At 41.9% G+C, this 25,811-nt stretch overlaps 1 protein-coding gene across 1 annotated transcript; it reads right to left on the bottom strand.

Annotated features, from left to right (window-relative positions):
• Positions 1-815: 815 nt before the first annotated feature.
• LOC121540389 (vitellogenin) lies at positions 816-10,588 on the bottom strand. The gene is made up of 34 exons (XM_041849228.1): positions 10,502-10,588; positions 10,293-10,313; positions 10,002-10,153; positions 9,659-9,910; positions 9,410-9,571; positions 9,171-9,319; positions 8,929-9,079; positions 8,664-8,821; positions 8,420-8,585; positions 7,377-7,502; positions 6,853-7,071; positions 6,541-6,758; positions 6,349-6,446; positions 6,117-6,241; positions 5,921-6,022; positions 5,689-5,808; positions 5,406-5,592; positions 5,216-5,309; positions 4,946-5,131; positions 4,665-4,824; positions 4,338-4,551; positions 3,870-4,231; positions 3,693-3,731; positions 3,507-3,584; positions 3,191-3,397; positions 2,901-3,052; positions 2,655-2,802; positions 2,420-2,546; positions 2,124-2,307; positions 1,933-2,027; positions 1,707-1,801; positions 1,404-1,569; positions 1,152-1,313; positions 816-1,050 (listed from the first exon to the last, which is right to left on the bottom strand). Exons 1-34 carry the CDS (start codon positions 10,539-10,541, stop codon positions 938-940), a joined length of 5,028 nt encoding a protein of 1,675 aa, XP_041705162.1. The 5' UTR covers positions 10,542-10,588; the 3' UTR covers positions 816-937.
• Between the last annotated feature and the right edge of the window lie 15,223 nt (positions 10,589-25,811).

The following is a 25,811-nucleotide window of genomic DNA, read 5'->3' as shown; positions in this document are numbered from 1 at the left end:
AGCACACCATTTACTGTTGATGAAGAGGCATACCCCTCCCCCTGTCAATTTCCCTGAATCCAATGTCCTGTCCGCTCGGTGAATGGAGAATCCATCGAGTTGGATAGCCATGGGGACAAGTCCAAGTGTTTTTGGGACGGACAAGGCCCCTGACTGTGTTTTGATAGAGACATAATATTTTGACTGCTGAGTGACTCATTATAAATGACAGAGGAACAAATTAGTGTGGTTTTTAAGGTAATGTTTTTGTTCGTAGATGTCATTTGTATAGATTTCATGTCAAATGTATTTTTATTGTATTACCTTTTTGTTAAAGTCATGTAGTTTTATATCTTTGATTTTTTATGCGTAAGCACTCTGTCAGACAGCGTAATGTATTTGTTATCATGGTCAACATAGTTTTTCCCTTAAATATTGGATATCATTTTAGAATGTACTTTTAATTAAATGTTGCTGATACACCAACACCAAATGCAATAAGAGATATAATTCTATATATTGAATAATGAAATTGACAAACTGTCTTTCCCTTCAATTGATTGTGATGATGACCACAAAACAATATTGGTCTAAGCTATTGTATTTGTTGTAGATGCAGTGCAATGGAAATGGTATACTGAACAGTCATAGCAAGTCGGATGCGCTTACAGTATGACTCCTCTGTCACGTTGAAAGTGTTTTTGGCACGGACCTCTTTTTGTATTTTGTATTTTATTTGACAATTCACCATGAAAAGTGATTGCCATTAGATTGCTGTTAATAGAGGGCTATTTTTTTGCAAATGAAAAACATGGAAAATAGTATCAGAGACCATCTTTGAATGCACAGTTGGATTTATTACAATTTGAGTGGTCAAGAATGTTGAAGGTTACATCTCAGTGATGTGAAATTACAGATATTCTGTTATAAAAGTTACAGCATCTGCTCCACCAGAACACTACATGCACTGGTCAGAGCAGCGACAGGCCACATGAGCTTCTGCCTTCTCCCTCAGGTCCACACTCTTCTCATAGATGCTGCTCAGACCTTCAGAGCGGTTCAGGTTGGAATCTGTAATTGGAAAGAAAGTAGGAACTGCAGATCAGTATTTATTGGATACATCAGATACAGTATGGTGTCTTCAGTAAAACAGTTGTCCATTGTAGACTCACCGACGGGCAGGCAGTGGAAACCAATGGTGACGGGGGTGGTCCTCACTGGGAGGCATCCAGGCAGACAGCGCAGCACAGGCTCAACAGAGTAGCATTTGGACTCCTTGGCATCAACAATCACCTGCTTCTCCAGTTTCACAGACTCAAGCTTCATGCGACATTCTGAGATAGAGAGGTACAGTAACAATATGTTAACTAAATGAACTGACATTTGTTAAAGTAACGCTGCATAGGCGGTAGGCTAAGACTTACCAGACGTATCCCGGCAGCTCTCAGAAGGAAGCACCCAGGAATGGGCAAAGCTGACTGGGCTCTTGGTCAGGCGGCCACTGGGTGTACGGTACTCCTGTCTTACTTCCCCATCAGCCTTTCCACAGATTCCACAAGTCTGTCCCTTCATCCAGTCCACAACTTCAACCTGAGTGCCAAAATCATATAACAACTTAGAACGACTCTAGCTTATGTTTTAGTACAGTTTAAACAAGTAATATACTATTTATGAATTGAATTTAAAGATACAGTATTATTGATATTATGAAATAAGATTCCAATCACCTTCCATGAGTTCTTATCAAAGTAGACTTCTTGGAGACCATGGCTTGGGGCATTGAGAGACAAGCCTTCACCCTTCTGTCTGATCTTGATAGAAGCTTTAGGCAAGAAAAGAAACAATGTTGTAGTTTATGGATGAGGCCATTTTCTATTATCTTATCACTGCAGTACATTAGATGATTCTAGTTATTGTGATGTTGATAAATAAGTTTGAAGGAGCATGGGAAACCTGAGGAGTCCTGGTATGGGAGGTTGTTGATGGGAATTTCTTTTCCATTGACCTTCACCATCACATCATTGTCTTTAGGGTACATGTCAATATCACTGGAAGTGTCAAAGATAACATTTCATACATTATGTTATTGATGGAACTAAGACATATTTGTGTCAAAAGCAATTGTTTTCTAAAACAATACTCACATGTCAGAAATTTTCACATTGATGTGGTTTTGTTCATGTGCGTGATCCTTCTTCAGCAGAACCATGAATTTGAGCTCTGTGGTGCAATCCTGAGCCAAAACTTGGTAGCAAGAGAGAGGCATCTCGTTCTTGTACCTCCTGTTGTTAAATGTGGTCAATGTGTCTTTGACCATGCTACATTGAACTGGAAAACAATAGTGTTAATTTATACCTTCCTTGCCTTTTTTAACGTTGTAACTTTCCATTTACTGTGGCATTATTTTTTTCTTGTTTTTTTAAAAACTGTTTCTGCTTACCTGCGTTGGCTTCAGCTAACAAGTAGTGGATTTTTTTAACAATGTTGTCATCAAAGGGAGAAAGACCAGTCACAGACCCAATGGGCAGAGGATAGGGGAGGGTCACACCCAGTTTATACAGTGTCATCTGTGATTTAGATACACAAATCCTCATCAGAAACAGTCAACCAAGAAGAGAACTCTGGAGAAGAAAAACTGCAGAAAATGCAATTGTGGGAAAAACAATGTTCCTCACCTTGGGTGCTTTCAGAATGACATCCAGGGTCCTTTCAGATGTTGCAACCACAGTGAATTGAATCTGTTTCTCACTATTTTTGTTTTTTTGGATTGGAACCAATTCAGCCAGGTAAGATGGGATGGACTCAGGGATGTACTCAGACACGCTAGAAGGGAGAAGGTTAAACAAATCAGAAGTTGTTCTTCATTTCTTCTGTAACATCATTCAGCTATCAATAGTAAATTACAAATTGAGTAACCATACATCTTGACATAGCGCCAAACAGCCTTGGGAACCTTGGGGAGTCTGTCCCAAGACAACCTCAGACGAGCTGCAGGGCTTGGACCAACAAGACCAGTCTCAGCAGTGATAAAGCTGTTATATTCCTTGCACTCTGCACCCCAAGCAATCTTGGCCTAATTAGGAGAACAAAAGAAAGTGTAAAAAAAATGTTGTATACAATAGAGATCATTGTTACCCACAGTACAATCTAAACAGTAAGAAACGATCAGAAGGCAATTTTGTAGCACCGTTTACAAGATATTTGATCTTACAGTGACTTTGTGTTTGCTGAGCAGAACACCATCAGCACACAGTTTCCAGTTGTCACTCTCAGCAAGGGCAGCCAGAATGATCTGCAGTCTGGAAGTATCTTTGTCCAAGTAAGCAGCAACCTGGTATCCCTCCATCTTATGGTCAGCTCTCACTAAACGGAAGAGGATGGTCACCTTAGGGGTGAGAGTTTTGCCAAGGAATTTGGCCTGAGAAGAGAAACACATTTTAAGGTTAATTTATCTCTGCACTCTCTCCCAATGGCACACAATGAAAGAGATGATTCTCTTGACTCAAGTTATGATGGTGACGTGTCACCTGCTTGTAGATGGCATGGAAGCTAGAGGCGCTGCTATTGCTTCTGGAGTCTCTGGCATTGGAGATGGCTTGAGAGACCTGCAAACAAACAGCAAAACAAATCATCAGGCCGTTTATGGAAATACTTCTCTACAAACATTTATTTTTGTAAACCATACCATAGATGAAAAATCCTCAATATTGTACCTTGTGATTCTTCTTGAATTTGCGGTCGTAAACCTCAGCCTATTTGGAAAAAAGAACATTACATTTAATAAATTCTCTTCACAGTTTTACAATCTATGTTTGCAACAAGCGTGTGCCTTGTTTGCCAACTCCATAAATATCGGACTCAAAGAGTTTTGAAAGAAACAGTAGCCTCACCCTGGAGAGGTGAGAGCTGGAGGAGCTGGAGTTAGAGGAGCTGGAAGAGCTGGAAGAGCTGGAAGAGCTGGAAGAGCTGGAAGAACTGGAAGAACTGGAAGAGCTGATGCGCCCTGATTTTCTGGATCTAGAGCGGGAACTACTAGAGCGAGAGCTGCTGGAACGAGAGCTGCTGGAACTGGACGAAGATCTGGTGCTGTTCTTCAGATGAGGTACCAGAATTTTCTTGAGCTTCAACAGTACAGTTTTTCCCTCAGGAGCTTCCTCCTCTTCGTTCATGGTGATGACTTTGATGATCTTTCCTGCAGCCTTGGGTCCAACTTGCACTTCAATCTCCAGTCTCTCGATGGCGGGTCCAGATGCTGCTCAATATGGAAAATAATTATAAATAACTAAAAGAATATGCATAAATCAACAAATTATTGCAAGTATATCCTGAATTTAACTTATTACCAAATGAATGCTTACATGGTTTCAAAGCAATAATGACTGAATGATTTCCAATCATGTTGTAGAAAACAGTGTTTCTGATGAAGGCAGCATTCATAGAGGCAACTTCAAAGCATGCCTTGACTCCAAGCCTTTCGGCACAGATTGTCTTCTCAAGCTGGACTGCAATTGCCTTAATGATGGGCTTGAAGTTGGATGGCAAATCAGAATTGATGATCTCGGAAGATCTTGACTGAAATATAAATTCACAAAATGTATCAAATGTCTGCTGTCTGTGGTTACTAATATCTGATTGGCAATGCTTGTGTGAATTTAGTTTTTAACAAGTATTTCATACAAACTCACCAAACTTCCAGCAAGAGAGGCAGCAGAGGCTGCAATCATAGATGTGAACTTCTCCCTGGACAGCTGTGCGCTTGTTGCTAATGCTTTGGCAGGAATCATGGGAGTCATTCTCTCGGCTGGGAGATCCTCCACATTTCTTGCCACAGCAAAGGTCTCAATGCTGTTTGAAGGAACATAGATCTCAAGAAAACTGTAGTGTGGCAGCCGTGTAAAGAAAATATGAACTTAATGTAAACAGCTATTACATCCTTTTTTCTGATCAAGAAAAAGATTGCCCTTACTGTGCGGCAGCAATATGCTCAGGAGCGGAAACAGGCAAAGCTTCGATCTTGAAGTTGCCATTAGCGATGTCAAGCTTTGCTGCAAATTTTGCAGGGACAATTGTGTGGACCTTAGCTCTTGCCATAAGAGCAGCCTGGATGAATGCAGTGTTCACTCCCATCACAGCAAATGTATGCATGACAATGCTACAGGAAGAGGAGACAGTAATTCAATTCACCAAGATTTGTGGTACTAATGATGTCATCAGAAAATATTGGTCTTATACCAACCTTGGTCTAACTTCGGCGTGTAGCTGAATGTCTGTTTTCAACAGCTGGGCAGCATGGAAGGTTTCAGGCAGAGCAGGTGTCAGAGTGGCACGGACTATGAACATAAAGATAAAAGCACATTCATATGGGAGATCAGAGATCTAGGGAAGAACTACGAATTACTAACCAATAACTATTATGATATAGTTACCATCGACGTATGCTTTAGCGACAGCAGCAGTGTAGAAACTGAGCTCCATAGGCACACCAATAGAGGTGGGGAAGATGCGACGCACCTCTGCAGCCAGCAGGGGCTTAGCATACTGGAAAGTAGCTCCAGACAGCAGTGCCTTCAAGGCATTTTTTCCCAAAGCGTGTGCCGAAGGACTGGTGGCAAGCTGTGGGAAATTATTAGGTTTAGCTGTTTTGTCCCTCAACTGTGAATGTTTTATGAATACTTTTGGAGACCTATTAAGTTATGTCATTTGTTGTACCTGAAGTGCCTGATCGATGATGGACTTGTCGATGTTGGCAAAGGCAATTTCCTGTCCAAAGAACTTCACGTACATGGAGGCCAGGGGCTTGCTTGTGGTTAGGGACCTCCAGTCAGACAGCTGTGGATAGATGAGTAAAGCAAACCTGATTGATCAATTTAATTTAAAAAATCTACAGGAATTGAAGCAATTGAAGATAACTGTGTAACATGTACTGATCATTGACACTTACAGCCTTAATGACACGCTTCATCTTGGTGATCCTGTCAACATTTTCAGGAACTGTGGGGATTTTCATAAGAGCCTCCTGGATTCCCTCGGTTCTCACTCCAACCTGAGTGACAGAAATTAAGCTTGGACAGTGAAAAAGTGTTTTAACTGTACTCAATCATTATAATTTCAAGGAACTTTGAAAAAAATGCCTTTACCTCAAGAACATCAGCAGCTGCTCCAGCAAAGTAGGAGCGAGCTTTGGCCACGACGGTTCTGGGCAAAATGGTGGCAGCATCGTTGATGTAGAAAGCACTGGCAGCAGCACCAACCCTCAGGGGACCTTTAAGAGGTGAGAAATGACTGTTAATGATTGACTTTGTTGATATTTAGTGAATGATGCTATAGGTCAGTCATTGCAAGCAAATGAGGATAAGAGGATGCCCTTACTGTAATAGGCATCCATGTGGATGGCTTTACTGAAGCGGTAGCCCAATCTTTCAAATTTGGTGCTGAGCATCTTGACAGCAACATTGCAGGCAGCAGCACTAAAATGAAGGAATACTAGCTATGTCATTAAACCTGATGAAATAGAAATTGAGAGAGATATATTGACATGTAAAGGTGAAAGAGTGCTCTTACACTGGGGCAAAGTCAGGGGCAGTGCTCCTGGTCAGGGACTTCATGTGAGAGTAGGTGAAGCTAGCCACCTGCAGATTTTCCTCTGTCTTCAGAATGTTAGCAAGGGTAGTCACCAGACCCATTGGGGGCTTTGTCTCAAACAGAACAATGCAGGCAACCATGCGGAGCTCTGGGTGGAGAGCCTTGTCCATGAACAACTGCACAGCAAGTTCCTGGATCTAATTCACAACAATAATGCAGAGATTTGAGTGGACTTCACCAATGAGAACGATGATGTTGTCACTTGCTATTTAATGGAGGGACTGTACTCACCATTCTAGGCTCCTTCTTAGCAATGTTCCTTAGGGCCAATACTGCATCAGCCTGGACTCTCAGGGGCAGAGCAGCAGCTGCAGTTCCAAACACGGGCAGGAGCTTTGTGATTGGTTTAATGCTAGCAGGATGGCCAGCATTACCCAGAACTTTAAGAACCACGTCGAGTTCCTCAAAGTTGCCCTTTGCAACAGCCTCAACAGCAAGGTCGTGTATGGGCTGCGGGAAGACATGTGGAGTAGATATGTTTGAATAACCTCAATCAGTAGATCATCTTATATATGAGATGACATCTTTCGAAAATGTCTGAAACCCTACTTCTTTGAAGAGTATTCCACTAGCACTGACTTTCCTGATAAATACTTTTTTGAGGGAAAATGTATTTGATACGATTGTGTTATGTTGTTGTTTCACCTAGCTATCGCAAGATGAATGCACTAAGTGTAAGTCACTCTGGATAAGAGCATCTGCTAAATGACTAAAATGTAAATGTAAATGATTGTAGGAAAATACATCCAGTTTACCTTCACAAGTTCAGCGTGGCAGTTGGGATTTTCAACACAGTATTTGGAAACCATGGTACCATAACCAAGCATGGCGATCTCACGCAGAACTGGGTGTGTCTGAATCTTGTGGTTGAAAGCCAGGCTCTGGTGGCGAAAAAATGATTATTTTGAGTCTTCTTTATATAATTTCTTACAAAATATTGAAGAGCTAGGACAGTGTAGAAGGAGTAAAGTGGGTCCAGGATTCGCAACCACACGGCCACGAGCACATATGTGTCCCGTGTAGCTCAGTTGGTAGTGCATGGTGTTTGCAACGCCAGGGTTGTGGGTTCGATTCCCATGGGGGGCCAGTATGAAAAAAAATTAAAATGTGTGCACTCACTAACTGTAAGTTGCTCTGGATAAGAGAGTCTGCTTAAATGACTAAAATAGCATTTATTTCACATGACCCATCAATTTAGAAAAGTGTCAGGGTAAGCATAGTCTATAATTATAAAATATTTTTATCTGGACACTTTCAGAGTCAGATTAGGATATAGGCCAAGGACTAGATAAAGTGTATTTTTACCTGGAGTTTTTCCTTATTTTAGGCTACTACTTTCACCACTTTCAGTCTTGAAATCTTTGGTTATTTACTACACTACCTTACTCACTCTGTTTATCACATGGGCTCACATGTGAATCCTTAAAGATATGGGTGGGGGCAAAGGCTTAAGAGGGTGTGAACGATGCTGAATAGGTGTAAACAAAGAAGAGCTCTCCAGTAGGTGTACCAAAACATTCAAAGAACATTTTCTAAAAAGCAGAATTACTTTTCCATTGTTCCTCAACTGCAGCATATGATATAATTTTTTTTAGCTCTTAGTCTCTACTTTTATCCAATGTAAAAAACACAATTTCAAATGTTGCTACATAAGACCGAATCAAGGTGGTGGGTCACATATGTGTTGAAGGTAGAGGTGTTAACCACTAGACCACCTCATGCGACAATTTTGAGTCATCTTAATGAGGAAATCTATGAGACAGCTTAAACATCATTTAAATGTTAAAGGTTTACTTACTTCAACAAGCTTGACAGTGTCCAGATCAGCAGTCACCATATGCACAGCGGCAACCAGAGCCTGAGCAGCCTCAACAATAGAGATGTCACCAGCCAAAAACTTATCCTTGATGAATCTCACAGCAACTGGACTTCCGATGGAGGGGACAGCATCCAGGATCCAGTGTCTGAAAAATAACGTTTTTCTGTCACTGTGTCTTTGTTTGAGAAATTGTCACAGAATAAAATTATTTAAAAAATATTACCTGTAAGCTGGCTTGGCCTTGAACTCAGCCCATATGGCCTCAATACTCTCAGAGCTTGCCATGCGCAGGAGCTGAATAAACTGCACAAACTTAAGAGGAGCATCTTCATGGACCTGTGCCATGTTGTACGTGACCAGATGATTCAGGATCTCCACAGCCTAAAAAAGTATAATGAGCTCTTTGTATTAAACCTTTGTCATCTTTGTCTTTACATATTATCAGGCTTATGTATCAAGTAATAGATAGAGTAAATGAGTCACTGTACCTGAGTGTGTGCGTTGTTGATCTTAAGGAGCTGAATGGGTGTCTGGAGAATCTCAGTGGCAAACTCATACTGAATGGATCCACGGTGAACATATTTGGCATCGAAGAGCATAATTGGAGTCTTCTTGATCTCAACGAAGGTCAACATTTGTCTGTGAAAGGTAGTTCATGGGAAACTTTTAAACCTGTAAGCTTAATAAAATGAAAATGTTTTCCTTTTGAATCACAAATCAGCCAACATACTTTGCTTCCATTTGGGCAGCTCCTGTCATCTCATTGAATGGTGTGAACTGATGGAGCTCAGTAACAGTTGCCTCCATGATCAGAGCACCAGTGGCAGTGGGCTTCATGATGTAGCTGTAAGCGGCAGCTCCCCTCAGGGCCTTCCCTCTCTGTGTAGACAAAACACAGAATTGTACTGTCATGTGAAGTGTTTCTGGTAATGTCTTTCCAACCCCAAAAATAGATACTTATGCTCATACCTGCTGGCACTCTACACACTTCTCTGTGTAAGCCAGACCAAAGTCTTTCATGATTCTCTCCTGACAGTTATTGAGATCCTTGGTCTTGGTCAAATGGATGCGCTCTGCCTTGGCATCTTCACTGATCACATAGTGGGTCTTGCACACTCCCTGAGCTCCAGCCTAACACAAAAGAGCATGAGTGAGGAACTCAAACATTGCTCACTGAAACATGTATTGCATCTACATATGAACATATACAAGTCTTACCTCCTGCAACTCATAGACGTTCTGTGTCTTCTTGATGTTGAGCTGAAGAATGTTCAGGATACCTCTGTGGACATTCAGCACCGTTTCAGAGACAGCAGTGGGGGCAAATACCTTACCCACAACACCATTGGCATACTCAAACTTGATGGGAGTGGAGAGCTGAGCAGCCAGGGCTGAAGTGAGCTTTGCAGCTGGGACGAAATGATCTTTGGGCCACACACCACTGTACTCAAAGATCTCAGGGTCCACAAGCTACAAGGAGATATCAATATATGTATTAGTCAATGTAATGGACATCACATTAAGATATTGTCTGTGTGTGAACTTCATGTGTAACAAATACCTTCAGCAAGTAGGTATTATCTGCAACTGCACTGATAAGAACTTTGCTGATTACTTTTACTCCAGCTCTAGCCAGACCCTCCTCAGGCAGACCGCCCAGGAGCAGTGCCTCATACTTGTACTCATAGGTCTTACTGGCAGCAAATTCAGGGGCTGTAATAACAATCAAAACATATTTTATGATCTAGTGATCTGATAACTGTTTTACTTAATTTATTAAACTAGAAAGAAATGCAGAAGATAAACTACCTAATTAACATAAGTTAAAAGCCATGAAAATAAATGTACTTACCAAAGTTAACATGTTGACTCGCTACAAGATAAAACAAAAATAATTGTCACAATATATTACTGAATGTTTTTCAAAAACATAGATCAGATTTCCAAAAATTGTCGTAGATACACAACTGTACATTTCAATATTTACATAACTTAGTTATATTTACATGAAGTTAGTTATAATATCTGCATTAGAATAAGATTTTAAAAAACTGTACTTACCCACAAGGGCTAGAGTCAGTGCAAGTACTACCGCTCTCATGGTCAGTGTGATGTGAGGAACAACAGTCCCAGACTGCCTTTTAAAGCAATTTTCTGTCGACAAAACCCTCAAAACAAAATATATAATTAACCAATGTTACATAAGTCGAGATCAGTATGTGCTCATAATGAAGCCTGTTGAGTGGGTTATCACTAGTTCTGAGGTGGCCACATACACCCATAGGTTAGGTTAACCTGCCCCACTGCCATTTAGCCCTTCACAGATCAATGTCCATCTAAGTCAGTTCTTTAATGAAAATTGTCTGGAGAATCACGTGTTGTTTTATCCAACAAGTTATGTATACTACGACCTTCATTGTTCTTTAAATATTACATTTGTTATTTTTCTCTATTTATCTAACCACTAAAGGAAAATGTAAACAAAAGCTCTTGTACTTTAGAAGCAGAACCCAGTAGAGATAAGTAGGCACTTGGTGCCTAAATAATGATGTAACACAATGCTATAGAAAATATTTTGTCTAGGTTTGGATCAGTACATTAATGATCATTTCTAATATGTTAGAGAATGTAATAAATTAGAATATTAGTAATGTCAAAACCTGATGAGTGTTGGCACTTGAACATGGACCAGCCATTGGTCCAAGCTAGTCCTCAACACTATTGAAGTCCTTGAACAAGTATTGGTTATTCAGATGAACCAACCATGTGTCAACAATGGTCAGCTTGACCTAGAGATAACACTATGCCAGCTTGTCAGTCAATGACACTGAATATGCAGGCCTACCACAGGTTTGTTGTTCGATCCAGATGTTAAATTCGACTGAAATGTTCATGTGTCAATTTTATTACATTTATTGGACATTGACACATTTGTTGTTGTTTTGGCTCTGTACTCCAGCAATTTGGATTTGAAATGATACCATGGCAGAGGTTCAAGTACAGACTGTCAGCTTTAATCTGAGGGTATTTTCATCAAACCGTTTAGAAATTTGAGTAAACCATGTAGAAATTACAGCACTTTTTACTTTCTGTACATACCCTCATACCCGAGTATCATAGCAAAGGGTCTGAATACTTATGTAAATAAGGTATTTATTTTTATATTTTTATAAATTAGCAAAAATATCTAAAACCTGTTTTCGCTTTGTCATTATGTGGTATTGTGTGTAGATTGCTGAGAATTGTTTTATTTAATCCATTTTAGAATAAGGCTGTAATGTAAAAAAATAAATTGAAATAGTCAAGGGGTCTGAATACTTTCCGAAGGCATTAAAGTGTATAAAAGTAGTCAGAAGTTTAGTATTTGGTCCCATATTACTAGCACGCAATGACTACATCAAGCTTGTGATTCTACAAACTTATTGGATGCATTTGCAGTTTGTTTTGGTTGTGTTTAAGATTATGTTGTGCCCAATAGAAATGAATGGGTAAATAATGTCATTTAAGTTTCACTTTATTGACCATACGGGCTTTTAAAGGGTGACATGTTGTGCTGAAGGATGGCACATGCTCTAAAGTGAAGTCATGTTAGTCACATTACACGTAATCTCATTCCCAGACACTTCCAGCCAAATGCGCAGAATGTCTGGTGACCAACGCATCAATCTTGGCCTTCATTAGTTAGGGTTAGGTTTAAAATCTAATTTCAAGAAGATAAATTGTGGAAATGGGCAGGGTTTAGCCATAATTATGACTTTGTGGCAGTGTTAACTAGTGACGACCAGGGGGAATGATGGCAAATACTTTACTCAGTAAGGTCACTCCCATAGAATTCTATGGTCACTCACACTAAATCCAACTTTGAATGGCTGATATCCCAGGCTGATATGTGCTGTGTGCGCAATAGCCTGGGGATGACTTTACACAAAGAAATACTTACCTTGATGAAAGCCCCCAACATAAGGAAATTGAAAGTGGCTTTTTTTCTTGAACCAAGTTACATGTTCCTCAGTACACAAACACACACACAAAAATATAACGATCCATACAGTGCAGTGCTGGGCCCAGTCAGGTCTTTTACACATTAACCCACTCCCCCACTGAAAGATCAGCCACAAAATGTTGGCACCATTGTAACAGGTTGTAATCAAGCCCTGGTCTCCAGCATCGGAACAGAAAAAGGAATACCTGGTTCGGTAGTCTCAGGTTGGACTACTCCAAATCATCTTGGCTCTGACGCACACACACACCCAAACACAAGCGTTGGAGGTCCATCAACCCATTTAAATACCTCTCACACCCTACAGGAATAGAACACATCATCCATTTATTTTTATTTACTTTTTATCCTGGTGTTGCAATGCTCTACCAAGATGCACAACAAGGTTATACATGTTTGTGAAGCCTCAATTTAATATGATTTATAAAGCTTTTATTAAGCAGTGCTCATGCCACCCTTTATAAAACACAAGTTTGTCATATTTGACATTGGTGGTTTTGTCACACAGTTATACCACATGTATTAACCCTTTATAGAGCATGACATACAGTCTTCTAACCACAGACTCACACATAATACACTGACACTCCAACACACACGGACACACACACACACACACGGACACACGGACACACACACACATGCATATTGACACCACACACACACACACACACATAATTTACATTCCTTCACACTCTTTTGCTGCTACTCTCTGTTTATATCTATATTATCTACTATCTATGCATATCTATGTCACTTTACCCCTATCTACATGTACATATTATCTACGTGGATGTTACAGGAGGGGGTCGCAGTTCCGGAGCGACCCACTAGGTGTCATCCTCCGACAACCTTAGGCACCTCCTCACTCACAGTCTGGACTAATCAGTATCCTATTGGTGTCACCTGTGTCTACCTGTTCATCTGTGTATTTATGCCCTCACCTCCCTGTGTTCCCTTGCTCCGTTTTCTCTGTTAGTTTCTCTATGTCCAGCAGTACTACTAAGTGTCTGATCGGAGACCTATGTACAGGTACTTGAGAAGTGTTCTCCCTGTTTCGTTATTTGTTTCAGTCGTAGGTAGTATTTTGTATTTTGGCCAGCAGGTTTTTGGAGACTTATTTGCTCCGCCTTTTGTTTTATCGTGATAAGTCTGTTATTTTGTATTCTGGCTTCGGGACAACCAGTAAAGATCCTTGTTTCACCATCTATGCCTACTGCCTACTGTATATCCTGCACCGCACCTGGGTCACACCTCACACCAACCCTTAGAGAAAACTGAGCCAATATGGACCCAGCGGAGGCAGCACAGTATCGGAGCGCATTAGCAACACAGGGAGCTATGCTTAACCAACACGACCGCAGCCTGCAGCAGATCATTGAGAATCTCCGTCAGCTGACAATCGCCGTGCAGAGCCGGGTGGACACCCAACCAGCCCCGGCAGCGACATCGCGGGCACCCCGCCTACCACCTCCGGAGATGTATAACGGAAGTCCAGAGGGCTGCAGGAAATTCCTCAACCAGTGTTCCCTGGTACAACCCTCCTCCTTCCTGACGGAGCAGGGCCGGGTGGCCTACATCATCACTCTGTTGACGGGTCGGGCCCTTTCCTGGGCTACCGCGGAGTGGGAGAGCCAAACTCCGGCATGCTCTGACTCCTACCAACTCACCCAGGAGCTACGCAAGGTGTTCAACACCTCTCAGGTGGTGTTGGGGCACGAGGCCGGGAGGCAGCTCATGGCCTGTCGGCAGGGTGACCGTTCGGTGGCGGACTACTCTGTGTCGTTCCGGACTCGGGCTCGAGAGGTAGGATGGGAGGAGGCCGTCCTGGTCGACCTTTATGCGCAGGGGCTATCGGAGGGGATGAAGGATGAAATCTCCTTCAGGGAGCTGCCTGAGCGACTGGACGGCCTCGTCGAACTCTCTGTGCGGGTAGACAATCGGCGTCGTGAGAGGGCGCATGAGAGAGGGATGACGCAAGGCTCGCCTCCGCGTCCCCCTATCAACCCGCAGGCTTTCCGCCGATTCAGGGAGGAGACGCCTCAGGAAGAGGCTATGCAGCTGGGGCCGTAGCACTTGTCCAGGATGGAAAGGCAGAGGCGTCTGCTCCAGGGACGTTGCCTGTACTGCGGCCAGGCAGGTCACCACTGCGACTCATTTCCTGAGAAGCCGGGAAACGGGAGGGCTCACTAGTATCAGGACGGGTGCTAGCGAACCGAAACCCCAACTCCAGAGACTCCTGGACTTTTCTCACTGTCAGGGTTCAGTGGGCCCGTGATGTGCGTCAGGCACATGCACTGGTGGATTCTGGGGCCGCAGGAAGCCTGATGGATGTGGGGCTGGGACAAGGGTGGAGCATTCCGTTACTCTCCCTCTCCGAGCCGGTTCTGGTCATGGGCCTGGACAGCCGGCCATTGGGGTCGGGCTTCATCACCCGGCGCACTGTCCCCGTGTGTGTCCAGGTGGCGGGGGGGGCTATGGGAGGATATCCAGTTTTTCATTGTGGACTCTCCGGAGTGTCCCCTCATCCTCTGGCACCCCTGGCTGGTCGCCCACAAACCTCGGGAAGACTGGTCCACAGGGCAGCTCATCCTGGAGGGAGGCTCTGCCCCATCCTGTTCCGGTCTCCACCGACCACTCATCAGCCCAAACCACCATCCCAGACCACCTACCAGTCCTCACCTCTTCCCCAGGTCCCGCACTCCGAACTGCCTACCGCCCAAGCGGCAGTTGCAACCGGGAGGACGGCGGCTACAGACTCCGTCACCGGCCCAAACCTGGCAGCTGTTCACCGGGACATTTGGGATCTGTGGGAGGTGTTTAGGAAGAGGTGTGCCAAGGGCCTACCTCCTCACAGGCCATACGACTCTCGATCTCCTTCCGGGCGCCTTGCCCACACGAGGGACATTGTTTTCCTTGTCCCAGCCGTAGACGCTGGCCATGACGGAGTATATCAACGAGGCACTCGTCGAGGATCACATCCATCCCTCTACCTCACCCTTCTTCTTTGTGGGAAAAAGGACGGTGGGCAGCGGCCGTTCATTGATTACCAGGCGCTCAACGACATCACGGTTAAGAACCGCTACCCACTCCTCCTGATGACGACGGCATTCGAGTCATTGCAGGGAGCCCGGGTCTTCACCAAGCTGGACTTACGCAATGCCTACAACTTGTTGAGGATTCGGGAGGGGGACGAGCGGGAGACGGCGTTTAACAAACCCAGTGGGCATTACGAGTACCAAGTCTTGCCGTTCGGTCTAGCCAACGCGCCTGCGGTTTTACAGGCATTGGTCAATGACGTGCTCTGGGACCTCCTCGACTACAGTGTCTTTGTGTATTTGGATGACATCCTAATATTCTCAAAGGACATGAGTGAACACCAGCAGCACATTCTGCAGGTCCTCCAATGCCTTCTCCGTCACCAGCTCTACGTCAAGGCAGAGAAGTGCGTGTTCCACACAGAGACAGTCTCCTTCCTGGGGTTCATCGTCACCCAGGGGGACCTACAGATGGACCCAGCCCTCATCCTTCAAGCAACTACAGCGGTATTTAGGGTTCCACTGTGTCAAGCACGTCTTCAACTGATATAGCAAAAGGTAAGTACAAGTACTCTCCATGTCTATGATCGTTGACCTGAGCTGTGCATTTGTTAAAATACTTATGTACTTCATCCCAAAAGGGCTGGAATGAGGATTGTGGTTTGCCATTCAGCTTCCTTAAATCCATGACCAGGTCTGGGTCATCACCATCAAGGAGGAACAAGGATACTCTCTCATCAAGTAGGCCCTGTTCATCATCGTTTGCTGAACTCTTGGTCCTCTGTAGCTCAGCTGGTAGAGCACGGCGCTTGTAACGCCAAGGTAGTGGGTTCGATCCCCGGGACCACCCATACACAAAAAATGTATGCACGCATGACTGTAAGTCGCTTTGGATAAAAGCGTCTGCTAAATGGCATATTATTATTATTATTATCTGTCAGAAACTGATACATTTCTCTCAGGAAGTAGCTGTTCACTTTGGCAGCATGTGTGTATTTGTTCAGGAATGCTTTTTGCTCTAGTGTGGTATGTTGGTATTTATTTTTGCAGTGTGAAGATGACAGAAACTTGCCTGGTCTCATAAATGCCATTGCTATGTGAGGATACCTTCTATATGAATGTCAGTCTGCCTAGGTAGATACCACAGGCGTACTTGTACAAAGTGAAAGTCAATGGAAGTTTCAAGTTGTCAATCCATGTCCTTCTCTGGAATATATCTTCAGGAGCAAAGTCCAGTAGATAGAGGGGGTGGTATTGGGGCACTTTCTCCAAAGCTTGTAACAGAGTGATGTTCTGGGGGTTGACCGGTCCGCATGATGCTCTCACAGTGTAGCATAAAACATCAGACTCTGGTGTTCATTGAGGAGTGGGCTGTTGGTGACGTCTGGTCATTGCTTGATTCACCTTCTCCAAGTGGGATGCATAAGCTGCTATGGACTCTGTTAGACACACCACATCTTCTCTGAGATCTAATGTGAACAAGGAACACAGGCAGTTTTAGTTGAGAGGTTTAAAACATAAATCTTACACTTTCTTTTGAAAATAAACGTTTTACATTTCCTGAAAAAATTGTGACATTTTACAATATCAGACACAGTATGTTTGACATGAATCTACAATAAGTAGTAGTGTGCCACAAACTTAACTGATATAGAAAAATGACACAATACATTCATTAAAATACCTGTGAAGTGATTCCGGTGTCCCCAGGGCTGGGATATTGCGATAGAGAGCTGACTGCAATGATCCCGAAGCTGATCTTGACTTAGTTTTGGTGCCTTGTATCATGTTTCCTGGTATCTGTTGTAGGATCCAAGGCCTTGTGGTAATTGCAGGAATCTGTCTGGTATGGCTAAGCCTCTCTCTTTGAACTTCTCTAGATGGGGGTCCATATACCAGAGTGCTTTTGATAATCGGGTAACAAATGTTGAGGCTATATGGACATGAAAAATAGGAGAAATATTACATTTCAGCCTCATTATCAGATTATTATTATTAATACACAAATTAACATTCATGAACATTATTCACATAGGATGTATAATATAATGCAATATTCTATCATATTCAAAAATTATTGGGAAAAAAAGTAATGTATGAATGTATTATCAGTTCATCAGTCTACTTAATTGTATAGCCTAACAAGGCTTTAACAAATTAAGACATTACAAATATAAAGGCCTATCATAGACTACCCTTTCTAGGAAAAATGTGCTATTGTTAATAAAGGACAATCATTCGAATTGGGTCAAATGAATGTAACACTGGAAAAAGTGCAATCCAATCTCGTAATTTAATATTATGTATAGGGTAACAGAGTAGACTATTTTTTTTAAATGATTGACAATAAATATTTGTAATCAAATTAAAATAAAATGTTGATGTATAATAATGAGTTCATTACCTGAATGCATCTCTTTAGCCTATAGGCGTTAACAAAATATTCATACAAATATGATTAGGCCTCTCATAGACTAGACCTTGTAGAAAGAGGGTCAATCAAGTTAGGTCTGCCAAATTAATGTAGAATTGGAAAAAATACATAAATCCAGCCATAGACTATAGCCTATCATCAATCAATCTATATAGAACAAGCTTGACTAAATTCGAGCCCAGTAACTTTGCTCACCGCATCCTCCTTCGATTGTCTTGTCTGGCTGCCATGAAAAGCCCCCACCTTGTAGACAGTCGATCACATCATTGTGGAGCTGCTGATCTTCACAAAGTGTGTGCGTGCCACTGGCGATGTACTTTGCTGGACATACTAGCTGTTCTCGGCGGCGCATCATTACTTCAAACGCATTCCGTCTTGGTGTTATCGGTTGGCCAATTACTACTGGTAGTACCGGTAAAATTGCAAATCACCTGACAGACTTCGATTTCATCAATCATTTTGACTTCAATTCGGTTGTCCAAAATACTATCAGCTTGCACTGGGTCTTTGCTTATGAATGCCCAAATCTCTGGCCAGTCAATTGGTTCAATGGCATTGTTGTTTTGTCTATTAATCGCTTCTAATAGATCTGAAAATTATGCATTAACCATGAATTTAACCAACTGTTTGTTTATAATGAGGGACGTCACACGTTTAACCTGGACACATAAATAGTAGGAATTTGCGCTGGCCTCAGCCATGACGGCATGAGAGAGAAATTAAACATCTTACGGCCCCCTAACATCTTACGTCGCCTGCAGGTGCGGGCGTGTGTTTCACTGTCCAATCCGAGGCTTGAACATGATCTGACCGCGTGATCTGAGGCTGTTTGGTTTCTTCCGCATCATCTTGGGAAAACCTCAAGGGAGAGCGGACAGTGCATTATAAACAAATATATTGCCCAAAAAATAACACATCTGATTTTGGGGAATTTATTTTGCAGGGTGTGGAGAAAAGTAAGGCGGGGCATCCGTTAAACAGTAATTCAACTTTGTCCGGCCTTATCTACAGTTGAAGTCGGAAGTTTACATACACCTTAGCCAAATACATTTAAACTCAGTTTTTCACAATTCCTGACATTTAATCCTAATAAAAATGTCCTGTCTTAGGTCAGTTAGGATCACCACTTTATTTTAAGAATATAAAAAGTCAGAATAATAGTAGAGAGAATGATTTATTTCAGCTTTTATTTATTTAATCACATTCCCATTGGGTCAGAAGTTAACATACACTCAATTAGTATTTGGTAGCATTGCCTTTAAATTGTTTAACTTGGGTCAAACGTTTCGGGTAGCCTTCCACAAGCGTCCCACAATAAGTTGGGTGAATTTTGGCCCATTCCTCCTGACAGAGCTGGTGTAACTTTTTATTTTAATTTTAAAATGTTCACCTTTATTTAACCAGGTAAGCCAGTTGAGAACAAGTTCTCATTTACAACTGCGACCTGGCCAAGATAAAGCAAAGCAGTGCGATAAAAACAACAACACAGAGTTACATATGGGGTAAAAGATTTTTGCAATTCGTTCCAGTCATTGGCAGCAGAGAACTGGAAGGAATGGCGGCCAAAGGAGGTGTTGGCTTTGGGGATGACCAGTGAGATATACCTGCTGGAGCGCACACTACAGGTGGGTGTTGCTATGGTGATCAATGAGCTAAGATAAGGCGGAGATTTGCCTAGCAGTGATATATAGATGGCCTGGAGCCAGTGGGTTTGGCAACGAATATGTAGTGAGGACAAGCCAACAAGAGCGTACAAGTCACAGTGGTGGGTAGTATATGGGGCTTTGGTGACAAAACGGATGGCACTGTGATAGACTACATCCAATTTGCTGAGTAGAGTGTTGGAGGCTATTTTGTAAATGACATCGCCGAAGTCAAGGATCGGTAGGATAGTCAGTTTTACAAGGGCATGTTTGGCAGCATGAGTGAAGGAGGCTTTGTTGCAAAATAGGAAGCCGATTCTAGATTTAACTTTGGATTGGAGATTCTTAATGTGGGGGGCATGGGCAAGTTGCAGCGAAGGGTGCAGAGCTGGTGGCCGGGGTAGTGGTATCCAGGTGGAAAGCATGGCCAGCCGTAGCAAAATGCTTGTTGAAATTATCGATTAACTGAGTCAGGTTTGTAGGCCTCCTTGCTCGCACACGCTTTTTCAGTTCTGCCAATAACATTTCTATAGGATTGAGATCAAGGCTTTGTGATGGCCACTCCAATAACTTGACTTTGTTGTCCTTAAGCCATTTTGCCACAATATTGGAAGAATGCTTGGGGTCAATGTCCATTTGGAAGACCCATTTGCGACCAAGCTTTAACTTCCTGACTGATGTCTTGAGATGTTGCTTCAATGTATCCACATAATTTTCCTTCCTCATGATGCCATCTATTTTGTGAAGTGCACCAGTCCCTCCTGCAGCAAAGCACCCCCACAGCATGATGCTGCCACCCCCGTGCTTCACGGTTGGGATGGTGTTCTTTGGCTTGCAAGCAACCCCCTTTTTCCTCCAAACATAACAATAGTCATTATGGCCAAACAGTTCTATATTTGTTTCATCAGACCAGAGGACAGTTCTCCAAAAAGTATGATCTTTGTCCCCATGTGCAGTTGCAAACCATAGTGTGGCTTTTTTATGGCGGTTTTGGAGCAGTGTCTTCATCATTGCTGAGCAGCCTTTCAGGTTATGTCGATATAGGACTTGTTTTACTGTGGATATATATATTTAGTTTCATCCAGCATCTTCATAAGGTCCTTTGCTGTTGTTCTGGGATTGATTTGCACTTTTTGCACTAAAGTACGTTCTTGTCTAGGAGACAGAACGCGTCTCCTTCCTGAGCGGTATGACGGCTGCGTGGTCCCATGGTGTTTATACTTGCGTACTATTGTTTGTACAGATTAACGTGGTACCTTCAGGCATTTGTAAATTGCTCCCAAGGATGAACCAGACTTGTGGAGGTCTTCAGTTTTTTTTCCTGAGGTCTTGGCTGATTTATTTTCATTTTCCCATTATGTCAAGCAAAGAATGACTGAGTTTGAAGGTAGGCCTTGAAATACATCCACAGGTATACCTCCAATTGACTGAAATGATGTCAATTAGCCTATCAGAAGCTTCTAAAGCCATGACATCATTTTCTGGAATTTTTCAAGCTGTTTAAAGGCACAGTCAACTTAGTGTATGTAAACTTCTGACCTACTGGAATTGTGATACAGTGAATTATAAGTGAAATAATCGGTCTGTAAACAACTGTTGGAAAAAATACTTGTTTCATGCACAAAGTAGATGTCTTGCACGAACTGGTACATTTTCTGACTTGCATTTATAGTTTTATTCACATGTTTTTAAGCACTGGTGACAGCTAATCCATTCCGATTATTGCATAGATTGTAATGGACACCTATGATGTGTGTAAAATACTTTTTTGAAGGTTGTACTGATTATAATGAGCTAATGATAAGCTATTTGCCAGCTATGTGTTGCGCCATGTTTGTTGACATTATACAATGCATTCTGGGTGTCACATAAACATCTGTCACACCAAATATGTTATATTGAGGTGAAGGAATTGTTCTCTCATCTTCCAGGAAGTGAATGAAGGGAAGTGAATGATCCTAGATGACACACCCCCTTCAACATGCATACTGCAAACAGACCAAACTCATCTTGTCTGCTCTTATTATCTTTGGTTGAAGCGAAAACAAACTACCCATCGTCGGATTACTTTTGATTACTAGAAAGTGTTTCACTCAATTATTTTGATCAATGGTGAGCTCACCCATGATGTGATGAATTATAAATAGTAATTGCTATTAGCTAATTCATATTGTGGTTTCTGTCAGCCGAGAGTTCTCTAAATATGACCTCTCGTGTTATATGAACAGTTATTGTGCTGATATTGCTTCCAGAGGCAGTTTGGAACTCGGTAGTGAGTGTTGCAACTGAGGACAGACGATTTTTACGCGTTACGCGCTTCAGCACTCGGCGGTCCCGTTCTGTGAGCTTGTGTGGCCTACCACTTCACGACTGAGCCGTTGTTGCTCCTAGACGTTTCCACTTCACAATAACAGCACTTACAGTTGACCGGGGCAGCTCTAGCACGGCAGAAATTTGACAAACTGACTTGTTAGAAAGGTGACCTCCTACGACGGTGCCATGTTGAAAGTCACTGAGCTCTTTAGTATGGCCATTCAACTGCCAATGTTTGTCTATGGAGATTGCATGGCTGTGTGCTCGATTTTATACACTTGTCAGCAACGGTGTGACTGAAATAGCCAAATCCACTCATTTAAAAGGGGTGTCCACATACTGTTGTATATATAGTGTATATATTAAGCAATGCGACCAATGCTCGAAATGGCAGTTCTCACAAACCCCACAACAGGCATGATTCAGAACAACTTAACCCCAGTGATTTACAAACTTGTCCCTGGTTTGGAAAATAAAAAGTTTCAATAGAACATTCAATGTGATATATGCATTTTAATTGGCAAAAAAACATGTATAGACAATAGATCACATGTAAACATTCCTCCAATTAATTTCATTATTCAATGTATTATATGTATTAATTATTGTTGTTTCAATATATACAAGTGTCTTTTTGGATAATTGGATTGACTATCATTTTGGGAACCCTAAAATTGCACTGGGTACATGTAACACAAATAGTTTAATTCACAGAGCTGAATGTTGTCAAACAATTAAACTCATTACCTCAAAATGAATTATCTGATTAATCTAAAATCATAGGCAGGCCTTGTTACTGTTAGCCATTTAGAACCCATAGCGGCCGTCGACTGCCTTTCTTTAAATTACTATAGCGGCCGCGAACGGTCTTGTTTTTCTAACAATAATATCTGTGTCAATATCGCAAAATTAAATCGCTAACAACCTGTTGTCATATTCGTGTGGCGGTTGTCATCAACCAGAAACCGGAAACAGGGTATGCTGTCATTACTCAAAATGATGCCGCCGATGTGGCCACGACTTTTCCCTGTGGAAGAGGCTGTATCAATGTTGGTTGGTGATACGAATTCGGACACGTCCTTGCACTTTGAAAAGCGATGATGTCGAGGTGAGTGAAATAAGTAAACAGCAGATATGTTTGGTGTTGTCGATGTTTGATGCTGTGAAACTTTGGGAATAGCTCTCAGATTAGCAAATCCTGTCATGATCACTTGGTTGGTACAGGCTAGCACATCACCCCTTGACTTTTTCCACATTTTCTTGTATTACATCTTACATTTAAAATGGATTAAATTGAGATTGTGTGTCACTGGCAACAATACCCCATAATGTCAAAGTGGAATTATGTTTTTACAAATGTTTACAAATTAGTTAAAAATTAAAAGCTGAAATGTCTTGAGAATAAGTATTCAACCCCTTTGTTATGGCAAGCATGAATAAGTTCAGGAGTAAACATTTGCTGAACAAGTCACATAATAAGTTGCATGGACTCACTCTCTGTCCAATAATAGTGTTTACCATGACTTTTGAATGACTACCTCATCTCTGTACCCCACACATACAATTATCTGTAAGGTCCCTCAGTTGTGCAGTGAATTTCAAACACAGATTCAACCACAAAGACCAGGGAGGTCTTCCAATGCCTCGCAAAGAAGGACACCCTGCTCCTTCCCTGACTTTTCCTAAATGTTTGTATTTAACACTGCTAATTGGTCAGATATTTTAAATCACAAGCAGGAAAGTATTTAGAGGCTTTTTACCCGTTGTTTTCACACCTATTCCCACCAAGACAATGTGCTGTAGGACGTTGTTACCCAGCCAGGCGCTAATCCGTCTCTCTCTCCACACTGAATGAATGACAAATGGATGAATGGGCAATAATTGTGCACCTTACTTCACAAATTAATTTAAATTAGGTCTAACTGAATGATTAGGAGGGTGAAGAGGTGGATTTAATTTTGAAATACAATTGTGTAATGAGTTTGTGTTATGCCTATTTATCAGCAGCAAATAATTTGACCTTGCTGGTTGATACCATTCTCTTTTATGTTTTACTTTGTAAAAATAAGCCATTATGGGACTGTTTTATTTGCTTTAACTCTATTACTAATCAAATGTATTGTAAGGGAAACGAAAATATGCTACATTTTGCAATAGGCCTTTAGAATAATGCAAAACATATCCTTAACTCTATTTAGGGAAGCAAATGATGCCAGCCCACTGAATGAATGAGAAATGTTTGGAATGGGCGATAATTGTGCAAGTTATTTAATTTAGAACAACAGTAGTGTAATGATGAGTTTGTGTTATGCCTATTTATCAGCGTTGGCGCTCCTGTTAATAATTTGAAGGCGCACCTTGCGGGTTGATACCATTCTCTTTTACGTTTTACTTAGTAAAAATAAGTTGTTAGAGGACTGTTTTATTTACTGTAACTCTTTTACTAATCAAATCTATTTTAAGGGAAACGAAAACATGCTACGTGTTGCAGTAGGCCTTTAGAATAATGCAAAACATATCCTTGACTCTATCCAAGTTGATGAGCGGGACACAAACGATGCCCGTCAGCCTGCATAGCCGGCCCATCGAAACTACACATAAACTGTACCGAAACTAATTTCACACATAATAAGAGTTAGCCTATAGACAAGATTAAATGGACAGTAATCTGATGAGATGCAGGGAAAGGAGCATCACTTTATAAAATCCTCCTTCAGAGTCACATGCAAGTAAAACATTTTGATTTCTATATAATAATAATAATAATAATAATAATAATAATAATAATAATAATATGCCATTTAGCATACGCTTTTATCCAAAGCGACTTACAGTCATGCGTGCATACATTTTTGTGTATGGGTGGTCCCGGGGATCGAACCCACTACCTTGGCGTTACAAGCGCCGTGCTCTACCAGCTGAGCTACAGAGGTATCAGAAAGAGCATATTCTGCAGTTTCTATGACACTTAACTTTGTCAAATAACTCTCAAAATTCAAGAGATGCAGCTCTATTTCCAAATGTCACCTTTTTCAAGAATATCCATGCTGTCCATGCTTCAGCGCATGACCACTCGCGCAGAACACTCTTGGGGGGATGGAGGAAAAGAAAAGGTTTCAAAAGGCTCACCATAGGAGAACCCTTTTTGGTTCCAGACGGAACCTTTTTTGGTTCCACGTTTTAAAAAAACTTCGGGTTCCATGTAGAACCCTTTCTACAGAGGGTTCTACATGGAACTCAAAGGGGTTTTACCTGGAACCAAAAAGGGTTGCATCTGGAACCAAAAAGGGTTCTCTTATGGGGACAGCTAAAGAACCCTTTAACATTCTAGATAGAAACTTTTCTTCTAAGAGTGCAGCATTGCTCTGGCTACTAAGCAAAAACTTGTAACATAATAAACTTAACATTTAAATAAGCTATTCTGTCATCAAATGGATGAGTTGACAATAGAAACTGATAATGGTGCATGTGACTTCAATGAACTGAATGATGAGGAGGGTGAGGAGGGTGATTGAATGATGAAGAATTGTGGGTGGTCTAATTATTTTATTATGAATGGCTGGAAATTGTATAATTTCCCCTCGGAGAGTCAAATCAGACACTGAGTACAACATACAATGCATACATTGCAAATGCTGCAGAATTTGGATGAGTTGGAGTCAGATGGAGGATTGGATATTGAGCTTGAAATCGCCTTTGCTGATGAAGAGTCTCCATTTGATTCTAATGTTGACTTCGAGCCTTTGCATCTGATGCCTGAGCCTCGCCACAGAAAAACCAGAATGGAGCCAACTGAGACGGTGATTCCAACTGCCACGGTGAGACAGGAGTCTGGGAGGGATGGCACGGTTTGGATAGAAAAGAGTGACGAGTTTATTTGATATGCAGATGTTGCAGCACATCAGATATTGTACTGTTGCTCATGCGCACAGAAAAGGAAACA

Source organism: Coregonus clupeaformis, chromosome 26 (genome assembly GCF_020615455.1).
Source record: "Coregonus clupeaformis isolate EN_2021a chromosome 26, ASM2061545v1, whole genome shotgun sequence".
In the NCBI taxonomy this organism is placed as follows: domain Eukaryota; kingdom Metazoa; phylum Chordata; class Actinopteri; order Salmoniformes; family Salmonidae; genus Coregonus; species Coregonus clupeaformis.
Note: the sequence above shows the minus strand (reverse complement) of the source record. Positions and strands in the feature narration are given on the sequence as shown.